At 53.8% G+C, this 19,588-nt stretch overlaps 1 protein-coding gene across 5 annotated transcripts in view; it reads right to left on the bottom strand.

Annotated features, from left to right (window-relative positions):
• The window catches only part of MAN1C1 (mannosidase alpha class 1C member 1), a 182,833-nt gene that overhangs the window by 32,709 nt on the left and 130,536 nt on the right, over positions 1-19,588 (bottom strand). For all 5 annotated transcript variants that reach the window (XR_009214830.1, XR_009214831.1, XM_058443971.1 and 2 more), the window contains 3 exons: positions 11,455-11,570; positions 8,902-8,982; positions 2,371-2,465 (listed from right to left, as the gene is read on the bottom strand). Coding sequence is in view for 3 of the 5 variants with exons in the window: in XM_058443971.1 (XP_058299954.1) it covers positions 2,371-2,465; positions 8,902-8,982; positions 11,455-11,570 (292 nt within the window). In the remaining 2 variants the exon portion in view is untranslated. The remainder of the gene's footprint in view (positions 1-2,370; positions 2,466-8,901; positions 8,983-11,454; positions 11,571-19,588) is intronic.

The following is a 19,588-nucleotide window of genomic DNA, read 5'->3' as shown; positions in this document are numbered from 1 at the left end:
TGGGCAGCATCCCAGAGACCAGGAGGTCCTCTGCTCAGCCCTGTGAGCCAATGGGCCAGCAGGAAGCTCGGCCCTCCTCTCCCAGCCTTTCAAGTGCAAGTGGGCCCATAGCCTGTGTTCTCTCTCCTGGCAGGAGGGGTGCTCCACAATGCCCCTTCCCACCCTGGCTGTAGCTTCTAGGCAGGTACACTCATGAGTATGGTGTAATCATCAACTTTGGAGGCAGACAGACCTGGATTCTAATTAAGTTTGCTTTGCTGCTGTGTGACCTCAGGTAAGTTGCCTCACCTCTCTGAGCCTCAGTTTCTTTACTGGTAAAATGGAGTCCCTGCGGTTGCTGTGAGGTTGAAAAGACAATCCATGTCACATGCTCACGTGATGCCTGACGCACAGTGACTTCTCACCAGACGTTTGCAACTGTGAAGACATGTCTATTTGTGTGTGGCGGGAGCATATACGTGGAAACGGATATTCGTTTGTGAATGTGTGTGCCTGTGTATGGATGCCAGCGTGTCTGTGACAAAGGCCAGCTTATGTATCCGGGCCTTCATGATCTATAAGGGTGGCAGGAGGGTGTCTGCGTGTGTGTGAGACAGCATAAGTGAAAGAGACTGGCTTGGCTGCAGAGGTCCTTGCATAGGCCACCGTCACTCTCCCAGGCAGTTCAGTGTCCCTGAAGGTCCCAGGTCAGGCTGGCCCTGCCTCAGTCTCCCAGGCCGGTCTGTGCAGACACCAGTGAGGAGGTGCAGCTCACATCTGCCGGGGAACGGCCTCCCCTCAGGGTCCTTCCCACCCTGACGTGTAGGGCAGGGCTGGTTACCTCCTCTCCTGCAGGGTCCACGTTCTTGCCCCTCCTGTCGGGGCTGCCCACAGCGAGCCCTGCTGGGGGCAGGTGCAACGACAGTAGCCCAGCTCCTGCCAGGAGGCCCCCTCCGAAGAGCAAACTCAGTGCCACATGGGCCCATACAGCCCTGCCACTCTCTGAGGCAGGCATTTTTAGCAACAGACTCTCTCACCAAGAACAAAAACGGGGATGTTGCCAGGAAATACACATGAACGTACATGCGCACACGGCACGGAGAGCACGCAAACAGCCTAAAAGCAAACGCGCTTCCTTAATCAGAAATGTCAGGATTCGTGTCAGATCAGGTCCCTGCTCTGAGAGACCTAGGGAAGGGCTGGGGACAGAAGAGGAAGGGATGCCCCCAGTGAGGTCCTACCCCAGACCCAGGGAGGGGGAGCCAGAGGACAGTGTGTGTGTGTCTGGGCTTCATGACAGCTGGCCGTGTCTCCCAGGATCAGTGTTTATGGAAGAGGAATCTGAGCAGAGATCCAAGAGTCCAGTCTGAGGAGTCAACTCTGGCATCGAGACTGGGATTTCTCCGGCCCCCGAGAGCAACCCCCCCTCCCTGGCCTATGGTGAGATTCCAGTGAGTTCACACCCTGAGAATTCTTCCCAACTACAGGGGAGGACAGTTGATGAAGATGCTGAACATGCCAAGCCCTCTTTTTGCAAGACCAGAGAAAGGTGCTGAAGCCCTTGAGGCCAACACGAGGGTGCAACCTCCCCAGGACAGTGATCGGAGCTATGGGTCCTCCAACCAGGGCCCAGGGCCCCTGCCTCCCCTCCCGGGCAGCTGGCCGAAGCTTCTGTTGCTTTGAGAGCCCTGAGATGAGAAATCACTTCAGCAGATGGGATGGGAAGTCTGGTGCAGTGGAACATCACAGCCTTCCTAGGGTCGGGGTTGTTGGAGGGCCTCGGGGATGGCCCCAGAGAGTTGCTGGGTGCCCGGGGATGTGGCTTCTACTAAGTAGCTCCATGCAGCACAGGGACAGTGGCTAGGGCTCCTTGAGAGCTAGGCTCCTGTCCGGGAGGGCTGGGATCCTGAGATCTCCTAGCAGCTTCAGGGACCTCCTCGTTGTGGGAGGAGGATGGTGTGATGTGCCTGCTGGCTCCGGAACCCCAGCACGGGAAGAGAGTGTTTGGGGCCGTTGTGGAGGACTCTCAAGTCAAGACAGCACTGTGGGATGTCCAGAGGAACTGCCCCGCCCACCCCAGGAGGCTCAGGCTTCTGTGGACTAAACCCTGAGACCCAGGTTTGGTGACAAACACCTGTCCGGGAAAGTCGCTGGCACTTTCACCGTGCCACCGACTCACTGTGGCTCCCAAGGTAGGTATGGTCCTCTCCCTGTGCCTCAGTTTCTACATCGTAAAAGAACAGGTTTGACAGAGGTGGTCCCAAGGGTCCCCCCTCCTGCTTGCCTGCCCGCTGCCCCTGGAGCCTCCTCACCAGCACCACCCAGAGAAAACACACAAGTGGCAGGCATGGTCCCAGCAAAGCCCCCGTGGGGAACGTGATGGCGCCCTACCTTTTGAAGCTCACCACGCCCTTTGGGATTCCCGTGGGGGTGTTGAACGCTGGCAGGAGCTTCTCTCCCAGCCTGATGGCCTTTATTCGGAACACCTGTAAAGGAGGGGGGTCAAAGGGCTTTTGACTCCAGGCTGGGTGAGGGAAGGTCAACCCCAGAACTGCTGCAGGCAGGATGAACCCCCCAGGGCTGCAGGTCTAGAGTGGGGGACAGTGCTGCAGTCCACCAGCCCGGCCCTTCCAACTGCTGGCCACGTGGACTTCGGCAAGGTACTTCTGAGCCTCAGCTTTTGTCCATAAAATAGGATGATACTGGCCTTCTTAGAGAGTTGTTGGGAGAAATAAAAATTAGACAATTGTGGCAAAGCATCTACCACAGTGTCAGGACTCTGGTGGCAAAGGCTGGATGCTGCTTATTGGGATGGGGCGGCCACTGGGAAGATGAGGGAGAAAGCAGTGAGGTGCGGGGGGTGGGGGGCACCTCCAAGTCCAGATGAAGACCTGGCAGAGACAGGCCGGTCTCCAAAGGTCAATGCCTGCCCACACCGCGGGACTACGATACCACAGGCAGAGGGCATGGGAACAGGTGGTGCCGTTCAGACTGTCAAGAGCACTGGACTGGGAGCCAAGACCACCCTCAGGTTCCAGAGACCACTTCCTCCTGGGTGACAGTTTCCCTCTTCCTGCGTAAGAGCAGTGGACAGGCCTGTCCCCCTTTGACATCATGATCCTGCCCACCGTTCCCACTTCACAGACGGGGAATGAAGGGAGAGGGTGAGTGGCTTATCCTCAACCACCCACAGGACAGCAAGGGAGCCACGGGGAGGTCCCAGGCCTCACGGCCCCTGCCTGAGGCTCAGATCCCTTCGAACTGTTCTGAGCTGTCTGATTAATTCAAAAGGACCTGTGACCTTCTGACCCAGCCATTTCCTGCCTGGGAATTTATTCTGAGGAAATAAATAATCGAGAATGTTGTAAAGACTTATTTATTCCAGCATTGTTTAGAATAGTGGGAAAAACTGGAAGTGTTCTAGATATCGAACAATAGGAAAGTGGTTAGATAATGGCTCCATGCAACAAAATCCCATGCAGCTACTGAAACGATGCTGGGGGCCGGGCACGGTGGCTCACGCCTGTAATCCCAGCACTTTGGGAGGCTGAGGCAGGCGGATCACGAGGTCAGGAGTCGAGACCAGCCCGGCCAACATGGTGAAACCCCGTCTCTACTAAAAATACAAAGAGTAGCCAGGTGTGGTGATGCACACCTGTAATCCCAGCTACTCGGGAGGTTGAGGCGGGAGAATCGCTTGAACCTGGGAAGCAGAGGTTGCAGTGAGCCGAGATTGCACCACTGCACTCCAGCCTGGGCGACAGGGCGAGACTCCATCTCAAAAATAAAAATAAAAAATAAAATAAAAATGCAGCCATAAAAAATGATGAGTTTATGTCCTTTGTAGGGACATGGATGAAACTGGAAAACATCATTCTCAGTAAACTATCGCAAGGACAAAAAACCAAACACTGCATGTTGTCACTCATAGGTGGGAATTGAACAATGAGAACTCATGGACACAGGAAGGGGAACATCACACTCCGGGGACTGTTGTGGGGTTGGGGTAGGGGGGAGGGACAGCATTAGGAGATATACCTAATGCTAAATGACGAGTTAATGGGTGCAGCAAAACAACATGGCACATGGATACATATGTAACAAACCTGCACATTGTGCACATGTACCCTAAAACCTAAAGTATAATAATAAAAAATAAAAAATAAAAAAAATAAAAAAATAAAATAAAATGATGCTGTAGAAGAATATTAAGAGCAAAGAAAGGGTTTATAATCTATTAAGAGAAATACATTTCAAAACAGAGTAATTCAACTTTGGTAAAGATTCTATGGACATGGAAGAAAGGAAGGAAATACAACAAAATAGTAATAATGGACTTCTAGGGGGTTAAGCTTATGGATCACTTTTATTTTCTTTTGGCTCATCTCTATTTCCTGTGTGATTTTTTTTTTTTTTTTTTTTGTGACGGAGTCTCGCTCTGTCACCCAGGCTGGAGTGCAGTGGTGCAATCTCAGCTCACTGCAAGCTCCGCCTCCCCAGTTCACGCCATTCTCCTGCCTCAGCCTCTCCGAGTAGCTGGGACTACAGGCGCCCGCCACCACGCCCGGCTAATTTTTTTTTTTGTATTTTTAGTAGAGACGGGGTTTCACCGTGGTCTCGATCTCCTGACCTTGTGATCTGCCTCCTGTGTGATTTTTATAATAAAAGAACACCCACAATAAATGTTATTTATTCTTAAAAGATGAGACCCTAGGAAACCACTCAGAGTGGGGAATACACGGGTCTTTTCACTTCTGGAGCTTGAGGGGGCCCAGTTTGCTGACCTCCTGTGGTCCTTGCAAAACAAAGCCTTCTTGAGTCCTGCCCCCACTCCCCCACAATTAGAAGCTGCAGAGGCAGCTGTGTAGGGAATGCAGTGGGAGGGGAATTTCAGGACACTTTAAACGGGGATGTGGACTGGAGGTCTCTGAGGTGGGGGTGGTTTTCTTCTCGTGGGAGGGAGGGGCTGTGCTGTGGGCTAGCAGTGATAGGTCAGAGAAGATGAGAATGTCTAGTGCCAGACAGAAGGGCCCAGAAGCGGGCACAGGGACCAGCCCCATCAGATCCCTTGGGGAGCTGGTCCAGGATTCAGATTCCAAAGCCCAGAACAACAGACAGATCTGCTCTCGGGGATTCCAGTGCACAGCCAGGCTTAGTAACAACCAAGGGGTCTCAAGGCCCTTGGTCGCACTGAGGCTCCTTACATCTTCATTTGCCCCCAGGGAGGCTACCCAAGGTGAACAAATGAACCCACCAGAACCAGAGCCCAGATACTGAGGCTCCAGGCAGCTGTCTGGCTGCCCTCAGCCCTGGGGACGCTGAGCTAACACTTCCTAGATGCTCCTCTCTGCCAGCAAACCATGTCGCCTCCTCTGAAGGCCCTGCTGCTGGCTGGCACTGCAGGTCTCAGCTGTCCCTGGAAGGATGCTGGGTGAACGCGTGCAGACAGGAGTGCCCGGCCTCAGTCCTTGCAACAGCCTGTGGGGAAGGCGCTGACCCACTTTGAGGATGAGAAAACTGAGTCTCAGAAGAGCAACTTGCCCAAGGTTGTGGAGGGAGCTGTTAAAGGGCTCTTTTCCAGGATACCAAGCCGTCTCTCTAACACAGAGATACAGCCTAGTGGCCACAATTCCAGAGCAGGGGTGAGAGAAACCAGCAGGAATTGCATTCTGTGGGGTGGGAAGGGCGCGGGGCTGGGAGTCAGGGCCCAGGTGTGGATCCTTCCACTTCACAGCTGTGTGGCCATGGTGCGCCCCTTAGAATAGTGGGAAAAACTAGAAGTGTTCTAAATATCAAACAATAGGAAAGTGGTTAGATAATGGCTCCATGCAACAAAATACCACGCAGCTACTGAAACGATGCTGTGGGCCGGGCACGGTGGCTCACGCCTGTAATCCCAGCACTTTGGGAGGCCGAGGCAGGTGGATCACCTGAGGTCAGGAGTTCGAGACCATCCTGGCCAACACGGTGAAACCCCGTCTCTACCAAAAATACAAAAAATAGCCAGGTGGAGGAGCGGGGACGGGGGAAGGAAACCTCGCTGCACCTTGCTTTCCTCATCCGCACAACACAATGGTGGCACGAGCCCGGCTCTGCAGGGTTCTTTGTGGAAATCAAATGAGAGGATGCAGAGAAATGAATGTACTTTATAAACTGTGAAGTGCCGTACCAACCTCACGTGTGCAGCTGTGGTTATGCGAGTTACTCCCATGGGCACTGGCTCTTGGTAGGACTGGCCTATCCAGCAGGGGGTCTCCCTCTGAAGCTTCATCTTAAGCAAAGAAAGGCCTCGGCCCAGGAAAAGTGTGGGGTCTCCTTCACCCTTCATTCCACAAACCTTTATGGGAAATTTTAAGAATGGAAAGACCCACCCAACAGGCACCCACTGCGTGGGAGCTCAAGGACTAAGGGAAGAGAGAGGCCTCAGTCTGGTGTGGCTGAGCCCTGGTGACAAGCAGTGACGCCATGCCAAGCTGTGACCCAGGCCCATAGCACAAACGCCACAGGGTCAGGAGTCAGGCCCAACACAGCCCTCAGAGACTGTGCGACCCGGAGCTAGTTACTGCTTCTAAGTCTCAGTTTCCTCATCTGCAAATAGGTGATAACATGCACCTGATGGGGCCACCCGAGGCTCCAGTGAGGAAATATATGAGGTACGCAGCATGGCATCTGGCTCAGGGAGGTGCTCGGGGGACAGATCAAGAAGGTGTGGCCAGAGGGCAGGGGCTGCACTGACTGACACAGGAGCCTCCCTGCCTGCCCAGGGGTTCTGGCCACGTTGGCCTCTCCTTGAGTCTTTTGAGCTGTTTTTCAAGCCACAGGTGCTCCTGTCCACACCCCACTATCTGGTCTATGTTCTGCAAAGCTGGGTTGCTGGTGAATTCTAGGAAGTTGAGGCCTCAAAGCAAGTTCTCAGAACCACAGATGCCCTTGAAAAGAGAAGGGAGGAAGGGAAGAAAAATGCAGGGAAGATGCATGGAAGGAGAATGATGGAAGGATGGATGGAAGGAGAAAAGGACAGAAGAAAAGATGGATGGAAGGAGAAGGAAGGATGGAAGGAAAGATGAATGGAAGGAAGATAAGACAGAAGGAAAGATAAATGGAAGGAAGGATGGAAGGAAAGATGAACGAAGGGAGGAAGGATGGAAGGAAGGAAGGAAAGATGGATGGAAACGGAGGAGGGAAGGGTGGAAAGATGGACAGAAGGAAGGAAGAATGGAAGGAAAGATGGATGGAAGGACAGAAGGAAAGATGGAAGGAAGGGAGGAAAGATGGATGGAAGAGAGGGAAAGAAGAAGCGATGTGTCTCAACAGCCACCAACTCTTTACTGAACTGCTCACCCCCAAACCGCCCCCTGAGAGCCCTGAGCTGTGTCCTCCCCTCTTCCTTCCTGCAGGTCATCTCCACTGACCACGGCCAAGCAGGGAGGCCGGGCACATGCCCTGAAGAACACAGATGCTTTTTCTGCTCCTTCTGTCATTTTCCTGTCGTGGAGTTTTCAAATGAAATTCAGGCTCCGGGTGGCTCAAAGCCGAGGGCTTCCATCTACAATTATTTGGGGACAAATTGGTACAAGCGCTAATCTCTGCTGAGGAGATTATGCTGGATGGAGAGAGGCCTGGAGCAACTGGAGAGAGAAGGCGCCCGCCTGTTGCCTCGAAACCCTTGACTTCAGTCCCTGGCACCTTCACAGATGAAGGGAAGCGGAAATGACTTTCCAGACAGCAGCAGTAGAGGTGAAGAGGGACTATTCTGTGGCTTGCCCGCTGCACCTCCATGGCTTCTTGGGTGGCGGGGGGCAGGCATCATTATTTGTCTCTGGGTGGTCAGAGCAGTGGGGCGTCCAGCCTCACAGCAGCCCCTCTGAGTAATGGGGAACAGAACTGACCAATGACTGATGTTTTGGGGACTCAGCCAACCTCGCCACCAGATATCTGGGCTGTGCTTTTACCAGAGCTCAGGAGCGGGGATGAAGAAGCCTCCCATTTCTAAGAGCTCTGTGGTTTTCAAAATTCTCTCGCAGAAAGGAGAAGATGGACTTTGGAGCCATCAGCCTTGGGGCCCCACCCTTTCCTTCCTATCCCATGTCCTAAGAGGTCTTTGAGTGAAGGGGTATCAGAACCATCCATGCTGGGGAAGGAGGCGAGGCCCAGGGTGGGACAAGGAGCTCGCTAAGGCCGTGAGTAGGTGAGGGTGGTGTGGAGTGAGGGCCAGGTTTCCTGACCACACCAGCTCTGCTCTGCCTTCCTGCAGCGTGCACTTCCCAGCCCTCCTTGTGGAAGCCAACACAGCTCACCTGGGGGCAAGGCCTGGCACTGGCAGATACAGCAGTGGCTGCCCCACCTCACCTGCTGCCCCCGTGAGACCTGGAGCAGGTGTCTGCTGGTGGTTGGCCCAGGAGGGGAGGGCAAGGGGTGGCTGTGGAGGACAAGGCCTGGGGGTCTTGGTCTTGGCTTTATCAGTCCTGAGAACCAACACTTGTGAAAAGCAGCCCACGTGTCTGCTGGCTGCTGAGTGGGATCCGAGCAGATGATGTGTGGGCCCAGCTGCTGCTCTCAGAGAACATAAAGCACCTGTGGGAGCCAGGTGGGCTCGCCTGGGCAGCAGAATGGAGGGATCACAGAGTAAAGCAGGAAGAGCCATTCCCCTCTTGCTGCCGCTGCTTTGTGTGATAGATTCAGCCCTGGGGGGCCGTCTGGGGTGGGAGCAACGTGCCTATGATGAGCAATGACTGATTAAGTAGGAAGTGGAGGGATGGTCGGAGGGAAGACAGGCCCTCAGGGGTGGACTTGGGTGGCCCTAGGCCCATCCCTGCCCCCTTAAGTCCCTTTTCCCATGGGTGGCATGAGGGGGAAGGATTGGATATTCTCCAAAGCCCTTTGCAGCCTGGACAGTCCAGGGGTTGTGAAAGGCCAACCCACCTCTTCTCCTGTCAGGTAGAAGGCTGAGAGGAGTCCCCCGATGTAGCGGATGTTCACCTCAAACAAGGATGCTTCTCCACTCTGCAGGACAGAAAGAAGGAGGGGGCAGTGGGGACACTTGTAAGATGCAGGCCCTTGAGACGGGTCACCCTGGCTACTGATATTCCTCCCATACCTGTGCCCGGCTCTGGTAAGCCAGGCAAGGTGATGGTGCTTTTCATAACAAAAGTCAAGAGGAATCTGCACCTCCCTGGCAGAGCTCCTGCAATTTCCAGCATTCCAAATAAATGCTGGGCTTGGCTTCCTTCCCCAGCCCTCGCAGAGGCGATGGCAGCAAAGCGATGCCTGGCTGTGCTCCGGGGAGCGCCAGAACCTGCCAGGAGAGCTGCTGGCTGGAGCTTAGACTGAGGGGAGGCAAATCCCACTCTGGCCAGGCTACTTCACCTTCCTGGAGGAGACCCCAAGGCTTAGCAGGAAGACAGTGAGGCCCTTCCCTGGTTCTCTGAGGCAGCTGTGGGGCAGACAAGGAAAGGCTGGGGCTAAGAAGGAGGGGGCCAGGCAGCTGCGTATTCAGTGAGCAGCAGTTTGTTGGGCCCTCAGCTCAGAGCGCACAGGGCATGCCCACACTTGCCTTAATCATTTCTATTTTCTTTCCTAAGTTGGGACTGCAAATCAGGGGTGCTGGAGCATCATGCCAGGACCAGATCTGGGGTAAATCCCACCTGAGCCACTGACCTGGCTTTGGCACCTCAGGAAAGATGTGCAGCCTTTCCCTGTCCCATTTCCTCAGCTGCAGAAGGGGGCTGCCAACCCCTCCCATGCAGGGTGAACACAGGACACAGGGGCGCTGCAGAGAGAGGCCTGCCCACAGCCGGACATGCCTGTTGTCACCCTCCTTGCCCCAGAGGGTTCCCTCAGCATGCTTTGCACACCACCGTCTTTATCACTGAGAACAGCAGTGCTCATCTGTTAACCTGGGGGAACTCTTCCACGCACAGAGCACCTGCAAAAACCACTCCCTTTCAGCCTCCCAGGGCTCAGTGAGGTCAGAGTATGGCGAAGGTCATCATTCCCATTTCTCAGGTGAGAAAGTCCAGGTTCGAGGTCGAGTGACCCCACCTTGCCTTCTTCCAGGGACATTTCCTCACCTGCCCCACCTGCCTGAGTATCCCCCGGCTCCTAAGGCACTGTGGGCGGCTGCCTGAGCCCATTCTGTATCCCAAAGAGCCACTGTCTACACAGGGGACAAGGCAGGCCTATGAGGACACTCCTTCCTTCCTTCTCCTTCCTCCGCCTTTCTCCGACCCAAAGAGGGATAATGGGAGGATTCTCAGCTTCTTGGCCTCACACGAACAACCAGAAATGTGAACAAGCCTCGAAATCATCCTAATAACGACAAGGGTGACCTCACTTTACATCAGAATCAGACGTCATAATGTTATCAAATGTGGTCACAATGCTCTACTGTATTTAATCCTCATGATAAGCCTATGAATTAGGCATTATTAATATCATTGCTGTTGTCATCATTCTCATTGTATAGTTGAGGAACCTAAGGCTCAGGGAGGGTCAATGACTTTTCCAAGAGATGCAGGGCAGCCAGGACTCCAGAGGCCTCTGTCTCCAGGGAAGCTGCCCTAAAATGGTGCGTTCCCAGGCTCTCCCAGACTCTCTCTCCACCCTGCTCTGTGCTGGCAAACTCTCTCAAGGAGGCAGGGTCCTCGCTGCTGCCAGGAGCTGCAGGAGCCGGCCCCAGACCTGTCTGCAGCAGGACCTGGCACTCCTGGAGCCCACAGGGAGCCTGGTGTGTACTTGGATGCGGCCTCTCCTCCCCTCCTGGTCTCCATCGCTTACTCCCCAGGTCCATGTAAATAGCCTCTCTCCATGGGGAGCGCCCCTCTGGGATGCATGCCTTGCTTTAGTCTGGGCTGAGAGATCAACATGGCAGGGTCTGGTGTTCAAGGCTATTGTGCCATCCAGACACATGACCATCCCCTCTGAAAGGCCCTGGTCCCTGACCAAGTGTGCCTGCAAGGCTGGAGACCAAGAGGTCCCAGGCCTGGTCATGGGTCTGCAAAGGGATATGTACCACCCACTCCACGCCCACCCCATCAGGCCATCTCAACAGGCCAGTGCAGGGCGGGCTCAAGGCTGGAGCAGCTCTGAGCAGATGAGCCACTTCCCCCCTCCACAAAACCATTCCCCATTTGCTGCCGCTGCTGTGTGTGATAGATCCAGCCCTGGGGGGCCGTCCAGGGTGGGAGCAATGTGCCCCATATGAGCAATGACTGACCTTGCAGGGAGGGGATGGATGGTCGTGGCTGTGTCCCCTCCCCAGGGAGGATGCTAGACTGGGGAGGATGTCCCCACCTCAAGGCTGTCTTAAGGGAGGGACTCAGCACAGAGTGCACGGCAGCTCCGGTTCTGAGACTGCTGGGCTGTGCAGCCTTGGGTGAGACCCTCAACATCTCTGGGTCTCAGAGATGACAGGGTGAAGCTGGCTGTTGGGCCTCTTCTGGCCCCCACCCCCACTGCCGAGGGCCTCTGACTCACCACGTTCAGATGGAAGCTCTCTTCCACCCAGGCCTTGGCCTTCTGGAACTCCTCCTTCAGCTCCATGAGGTAGAGGGTGTCGAGGGAGTCAATGACCGTTGCCCCGCTGAGGCCTCCTGCAGGCACAGAGTATTGAGGGTGTGACCCAGGCCCATCCTTCTCTTTTCCCCAGCGGGACAAGCCACCGTTCCCAGGGCCCCTCCAATGCCAGCGCAGGCTCCGCAGCAAAGGCTGGCCTCAGGCACCATCCAGGGGGACTCCAGTGCCACCATCGAAGGTGAGGCTGAGACTCAGAGTCCCCGCCATGGGCTGCTTCCTCCTCAGGGCAGCAAACAGCGGCCAGAGAGACCGAGGGCCCAGGCTGAGCCACTTCCCAGACCTCGGTCCACTCTTCTATTGGTCAGCGGGTCAACTATCAGTGCCAGTCAGCCACCCACTTTTCTCTGCCTTGGCATACAAAAATCTTTGTTTGTTTGTTGTTGAGGCAGGGTCTTACTCTGTCACCCAGCCTGGAGTGCAATGGTGTGATCTCGGCTCACTCTAACCTTTGCCTCCCAGGTTCAAGCGATTCTCCCACCTTAGCCTCCCAAGTAGCTGGGACCACAGATGCCCACCAGCACGCCCAGCTAATTTTTGTACTTTTAGTAGAGATGGGGCTTCACCATGTTGGCCAGGCTGGTCTTGAACTCCTGGCCTCAAGTGATCCACCCACTTCGGCCTCCCAAAGTGCTGGATTACAGGCGTGAGCCATGAGCCACCTCACCCAGCCTGGCATACAAAAATCTTTTTTTTTTTTTGGAGACAGAATCTTGTTCTGTCACTCAGACTGGAGTATAATGGTGCTATCTCGGCTCACTGCAACCTTCACCTCCTGGGTTCAAGCGATTCTCATGCCTCAGCCTCCCAAGTAGCTGGGATTACAGATGCACGCTACCACACCCAGCTAATTTTTGTGTTTTTAGTAGAGACAGGGTTTTACTATGTTGGCCAAGGCTGGTCTCGAATGCCTGGCCTCAAGTGATCTGCCCGCTTTGGTCTCCCAAAGTGCTGGAATGACAGGCATGAGCCACCGCACCTGGCCCAAAAATCAACCGTGCCAATCCTCTTTCTCTTCAAGATTAGTTGTAGCTAATAGAGGGTGTACTATGGCTCAAATATAAAATAGGGTACCGTGCAGCCATCCACGCAGGTGAGGTCGGCCTGTGCCTATTTACCCGGGGAGACATCCACGGGATCTTTTTCTTTCTTTCTTTTTTTAAGTAAATTGCAAATAAGAAAAAAACACAGTATAATTCTTATTGTACATCAAAGTGTAAGTGTACAGAACAAAGTCTGGATGGTATGACCCACTGACTACCTCTGAGTGCCGGAATTACAGGTGCTTTTTGATTTCTTCGGCTCATGGATTACTTTTTTATAACCAGAAACTTATTTCCATTAAAAAAAAAAAAGGAAAGAAAATTTGGGCAAAGAAACCAAACAAATACACAAAGCAAAAATTTGCAGCCATTCTCATTCTAGTGCACGAATCAGCTTCGAGGCCTGGCCCCTGCCAGTGGGCATCAGGCACCTGTCTTGGGAGTAAAGGCTGAGATAAGTGCAAAATGATAGTTTTCCATCCCACGAACCAGACAGAAGAGTAATGAGGAAGACACCCTCTGGCACAACCAGAGCGTTTTGCACTCAGTGCAGAAAATTGTGAAGGTGGAGGGGAGGGAGAAAGAGACATGCCTGGTACTATCTGAAAGGCTTCCTGAAAGAGGTGGCGCCTCCCATCAACTCCTTACAAATGTGGAGTCATTGCAGGCAGCAGCAGTTTCCTTTAGGGACCAGAGTGTAACCCTAAGAGGAGTAATTGTTCCTTCAGTGTCCTCCCTGCAGAGGCTGAAAACATTGAGAGTCACAGGCTCCACCTTCTGCAGTGGAAACTCTGGAGCCTGTTGAGCCCACTTGAGTCTGCAGCGTGTGCTTTGCGGCACCTCCTGAGTTCAGTTAGCCTCTAATCTCTTTAATGAGTGCTTCCTAACTGCTCACTTGTGTTGCTGAAGGCAGAGAATCCTTCTGAAATTCACACACTTAACCACCTCTCTAGGCTGGGCAAGGTCTGAAAAAGGACATGGCCTGGAAAGAGAACGGAAGTGAGGGTGAGAAGGAGGGAGAAGTTAGGAGGAAGATGAGGCTAGAGGTCAAAGAATCTATTACCAGAAGGGCCGGCCAAGGAGGGGGAGCAGAGGGCTGGAGGGACCCAGCCCTGTGTCCTGGGATGGGCTGGAGGTCGGAGAATCTATTACCAGAAGGGAGTTCACCAAGGAGGGAGGAGAAGGCTGGAGGGACCAGCACTGCGTCCTGGGATGGCTTCCCTGTTTGGGCTGAAGTGAATTTCCAGAATATCAGCCCCTCCCATGCTTAAGGAGTGGTAGGAAAACACATCCCAAAGCCAAACAGACTTGATCCTTTGCCGGCTCATCCCAGCTGCTTCCCCTGTAGGTGGCAGGGCTGAGGTTCATCCCAGCTGCTTCCCCTGTAGGTGGCAGGGCTGAGGTTCATCCCAGCTGCTTCCCCTGTAGGTGGCAGGGCTGAGGTTCATCCCAGCTGCTTCCCCTGTAGGTGGCAGGGCTGAACAGAGGTCCTGGCCCGTATTCACCCTCTCAAGGTGCTCAAGCAGGGAGGCACTGAGGAGCCCAGGCAGATTGAGCAAGGCAGGTTGTGCCCAGCACACAGGGTACAGGCCTGGTGTCCATGCTCCCGGCTGTAGCTCGGGCCCCTTCCTGTTCTATCACAGGACCTCAAACCAGACGTTCGAAGGGCCTGGAAGAATTTGGGGGATCCTGCTGCCCCTACCCCTTCATTGTCATAGATGAAGACCTCAGAGAGGGGATGGGACACACTCAAGATTAGACCTCAGAGAGGGGATGGGACACACTCAAGATGAGACCAAGGGGGGACTGGCCCAGCCACAGGCCAAGTGGAAGGTGAATGTGTTTTCCATGCATCGGGCATTGCAGGGCCGCTCAGTTCTCTGTGAAAACAGTTCCAGATCTGATTGCTCACCCCACCCCACCCACTCTGGTCAGTTACGGATCAAGAGAGGCCCAGGCCGTATGTCCTTCAAGGCCAGGAGAAGGCAGCCGCAGTGTCTGATTTCTGAATCCTGCCCTGAGCTCCCTGGTGTTTTCACCCCATGCGCCCTTCTTCCTCTAGATCAGGCTGGGAGGGCAGCCAGGGCTCCTCGTGACCAGCTCTGCCCCGTGACGTCCCTGGGGACGCTCTATGCGGCCAGCTGAGAAAGCAGCTTGCTAAGAGATTTGTTGGCAAGTTCCTGCCCCTGCTCTCAGGCTCCTGAATCCTTCTCTTGGTTGGTCTCCCACCCCCATTCCCACCTGGCACATGGCTGAGCTGCAGTCCAGCAAGGCACTTACTGGAAAGCCTTTCATTCCAGGCCAGAGGTTACCCAGCGGTCAGGCTGGGCAGGAGAGAAGGCCCTATCCTGAATTCAACCCTATTTGCACCTGCAGCCGCCCTGGGGCAGCTCCCCAGGAGGAAAGACACACTCCCTGTTCAGTAAACAGACCATGATTTATACACAAAGAGCCAGCTTGGATGTTCCCTAGGGCTGCGGCTGGGGCGGGCTCCATGTTGGTCCACTTTCCTGTTCCAGTTCTGAAGCCATGGGGTTCACCCCTTCCTGCCAGTGCAGAAGGCAGTGAGGTGTCTTAGAAATAATACAGGCCCAGGAATCAGCAGCCCCACGTTCAAATCTTGCTATGAGCCAGCAACACATCTGCTGTAAGCATCAAAGTTCTCATCTGTAAAATGAGGTTAAGACCACTGGACCAGGGCACTGGGGAGCCACTGCAGGTTCCTGAGCCAGGATAAATACATCATATACACACCTGGCCTAGATACATCTGATAAATACATCCTATATGCTTGGCACAGACTAAGTGCTTGATAAATCAGTTCATTGAACTGACTGTTCATCAGTTCTGGGGTCCCTTAGTTCACCTTGAAATAGCAGCCTGGCCAGGGAGTGAGAAAGGGCAACAAGGTCGGGGAGACCCTCTTGATCCTTTCCTTTGGGAGGGTTCGGACCTTTGGCTACTGAATAAAGCCTTTGCAAGGCAACCTCACACATAGCTAAGAGGCTGGCTTTGGTGCCAGGGAGATGTTCAAATCCTGGCCTCTTACACCCTAGCTGTGCAATAGGGCGAGCCATTCTATCTCTTTGTGCCTCGTTTCCCTCATCTGCAAAATGGCAGTGACACTAGGACCTGCCTCACAAGGCTGCTGGGAGGGTTAAATGGGGTAGGTTGATGGACAAGGGCTGGCATGATAGTGAGTACATGTGGCCCTCCTTGCCCCCACTGTCACTGGGCAGCCCCTCCACAAAAATCTTCTTGGGTCAGTGAGGCCTTGGGGTGCAACTACATTCCCGGCCCTCTCCCTCACCCTGCAGGGCAACGTGAATGTGAGATTGCAGCTTGCAAAAAACAAACCCGTGGCCCAACTTAAAGGAAAACCGCCCCACAGGTCCCATTTGTATCTGCTGCCGAGGCGATCACTGCCTGATCTGGTTGTGTAGTGCCAATTAATGCCAATGTCCTCCTCCCAAGAGCTGTGGCCCCCAACCCTTGACCCTGTCTCACACCCCCTCATCCAGTCCTGCAGCAAATCCTGCTGGCTCTGTCTCTGTGAGATTTCCAGACGCTGCCCACATCTCACCTTCTCCGTGCTACTGCCCTGACCCAGCTACCTCCTCTCTCTTGCATTTATTCCACTGGCTTCCTCCCTGTCCCCTTGGCATCTACCCTTGCCCTTCCCTCTTCCCCGACCTACCCACCTGTCCTCAGCGTGGCAGCCAGAGAGATTTTTTTAAAAATTCAAGTCAGCCGGGCGCGGTGGCTCACGCCTGTAATCCCAGCACTTTGGGAGGCCGAGGCGGGTGGATCACGAGGTCAGGAGATAGAGACCATCCTGGCTAACACGATGAAACCCCGTCTCTACTAAAAATACAAAAAATTAGCTGGGCATGGTGGTGGGCGCCTATAGTCCCAGCTGCGTGGGAGGCTGAGGCAGAAGAATGGCGTGAACCCAGGAGGCAGAGCTTGGAGTGAGCCAAGATAGCGCCACTGCACTCCAACCTGGGCAACAGAGCGAGACTCCATCTCAACAACAACGACAACAGCAACAACAACAACAACAACAACAACAAAAATTCAAGTCATATCATGCTACTCCTCTGCTCGAACCCCCCCACGGCTCCCATCTGACTGAGAGTTGAAAGCCTTAGTCCTTCCCGTCCCCGGGGCCCTGTGATCTGCCCTGGCTCCCTCACTGCCTCTCCTCCTCCACTTTGGCTGCACGCTGTCCCTTCAGCCTCCACTTCGGCCTCCAAACTTGCTCCTCGCCTAGGCCCTGGTAGCTGTGGGCTACTCTGCTGAAACTGTTCCTGCCACTCACTGTCCCCTTGTCCTCTCTGGTTTTCCCCAGCCTTCATCACCAGGGGCATCACACACGGATCTGCTCTCCCAGCCACTCCGTCTTCTCCTGAGGGGTTGGCTCCTAGGGGGAGAACTCGGTTCACCGCCACCTTCCACTGCCCAGAACACTTTCCAGCCCCCACGGGGGCCGGTAAGTATTTAGGAATGAAAGGCCCCCTCCCACTGGATGGGGAGGGCTTCAAGGCGGGCTGTGGCGCATTCACAACTCCCAGTGCCTGGCTACAGTCTGACCCTAGGAGGCATTAAAGGTAACGAGTTGGGCTGAATTAAAAAAACGAGCCCACAGCACGGGTGTCTGTGGTGACTACGTCCACAGCAGGGTTAAGTGTCTGCTCCAGGGGCTGCCACCACTAGACAAAGACCCTCCCCACCAGGCTGCCCAGAGTGATAACATATGCCCAAAGCCTCGCCCTGCACAAAGCTTTCTGTGAAGAGCGTGTCAATATCTTTTTTTTTTTTTTTTGAGACGGAGTCTCGCTCTGTCACCCAGGCTGGAGTGCAGTGGCGCAATCTCGGCTCACTGCAAGCTCCGCCTCCCGGGTTCACGCCATTCTCCTGCCTCAGCCTCTCCGAGTAGCTGGGACTACAGGCGCCCGCCACCACGCCCGGCTAATTTTTTTGTATTTTTAGTAGAGACAGGGTTTCACCGTGGTCTCGATCTCCTGACCTCGTGATCCGCCCGCCTCGGCCTCCCAAAGTGCTGGGATTACATGAGTGAGCCACCGCGCCCGGCCTAAGAGCGTGTCAATATCTACAAGGAAACGAACCTCCAGCTCCCAGAACCTCCTTCCCAGGAGCTGCTGAGGCAGAAACCAGCCTGCTTCCCTGGATCGCGGTCTGTATCCCACCCTGCTGACTCTGCCATATTAATGATGATGAGGTCTGTATGCGATATCATATTAGCAAAGAGAAATGGTCAGGCTGGCAACACAAACTCCAGGAAGAACATTTAGAAGAAAAAAAATCACCCAAGGCATACCCTATTCCCACAATATCCCCAGAGCCACATACTAATGGCTGCATTTAATTTAATGAGATAATCCACAGACTTTTCTTAATCTGTAAAGAAACAACACACATGTTTTTCTCAGCATCCACAGAAACCCATGTGGCTGTGTGGCAAACCATCTTTTCAAAGACGGCTGCTGTGGTGTATCTTATCCCACAAGAAGAAAGAAGCTTTTCTTGTGACACTGACACACCTCCCATGGCTCCTCCCCTTGGACCTGGGCAGACCATTGTGATCATCTGGATGAAAGGAATGAAGCAGAAAGGACGAGGTGCTATTTTCTTTATTTTTCTGAGACAGGGTCTCTCGCTCTGTCATCCAGGCTGGAGTGCAGTAGTGTGATCATAGCTTACTGCACGATCCTTGAACTCCAGGGCTCAAGCCATCCTCCCAAGAAGCAGGGACTACAGGGGTGCACCACCATGCCTGGATAACTTTTAAAATTTTTTTGTAGAGATGGGGGTCTCACTATGTTGTCCAGGCTGGTCTCGAACTCCTGGCCTCAAGCGATCCTCCCATCTCGGTCTCCCAAAGCACTGGGATTACAGGTGTGAGCCACTGTGCCTGGCTTGACCTTAAGGCCCAGACCTTAAGAAACTGGCAGCTTCCACTTCCTGCCTCTCAGAGTGCTGGATCTTGGAAGCAGCCACCATATTGTAAGGAAGCTCAAGATAGCTAGCTCTCAAGGAGAAAACATGTAGAGAGCCGTGTGTTAGTTTTCTGACTGACAGTCCCATCTGAGGTTCTAAGCCAACAGCCAGCATCGATTGCAACGCATGACTCAAAAAGCTTCCAGATAATACCAGCACCCAGCTGTTGAGTCAGCCTCAGCCTTCAAGCCTTCCCAGCTGAGGGCCTATACGTGACTGCACAGAGACAAGCTGTCCCGTTGTGCCCTTTCTGAATTACTGACCCACTCAATCTGTGAGCATAATAAAATAATTGTTTTAAGCCCCCAAGTTTTGGAGTAATTTGCAATGTAGCAATAGCAACTGGAATGTTTTTGCCACATGGGTTTTTAGGAAGATTAATTAAAGTGACATCCCCATTACCCAAAGTTGATTGTTTAAAACCAGATCGTCTAGTATGATGAGGTCTTCCGGCTGCATAAAACCCGTTTATGGACTGGGACCTCTCCATTTCTATCAGGTCTGTTTTTCGTGTGTCGTGTTTTAATTTTTTTTCCCTGAGCAGGAATATTCTCCTTGAATTTTCTCATGATGGCTATTTCCTGGGTCACATAGCACTGTGCTCTGAGGCTGAATATTTCCAGGCAAAGGTTTCTTGAATCCTCTGGAAGGAAAGATATTTTTTAGGAATTCTTCCTGGAACCCAACAGAATGCTCTTACTGGAGGCTGATACATGAAAGACGAGCACATAATGATCAATCACTGCCCTGTTTAACAGCCCTCAACCTCCCCCCTGCCTCAGCTCTCCAAGTTCAAACTCCTGGGCACAGCGTGCAGAGCCCGCGGTCCCAGCCGTGGCAAGCTCTCCAGCCCCACCTCTTGTCCTGCTCTCTTTGCATGTGATGCTCGACCCACATCAGACCACCAGCAGCTCCTCAGACTCCCTGGCGTGCCTGCTGACATGGGTCCCCCTGCCTGGGATGCCTCCCCTTGC

This window comes from Hylobates moloch, unplaced genomic scaffold, assembly GCF_009828535.3.
Source record: "Hylobates moloch isolate HMO894 unplaced genomic scaffold, HMol_V3 SCAFFOLD_9, whole genome shotgun sequence".
Classification (NCBI taxonomy): domain Eukaryota; kingdom Metazoa; phylum Chordata; class Mammalia; order Primates; family Hylobatidae; genus Hylobates; species Hylobates moloch.
This window is presented reverse-complemented; position numbering and strand designations above follow the sequence as displayed.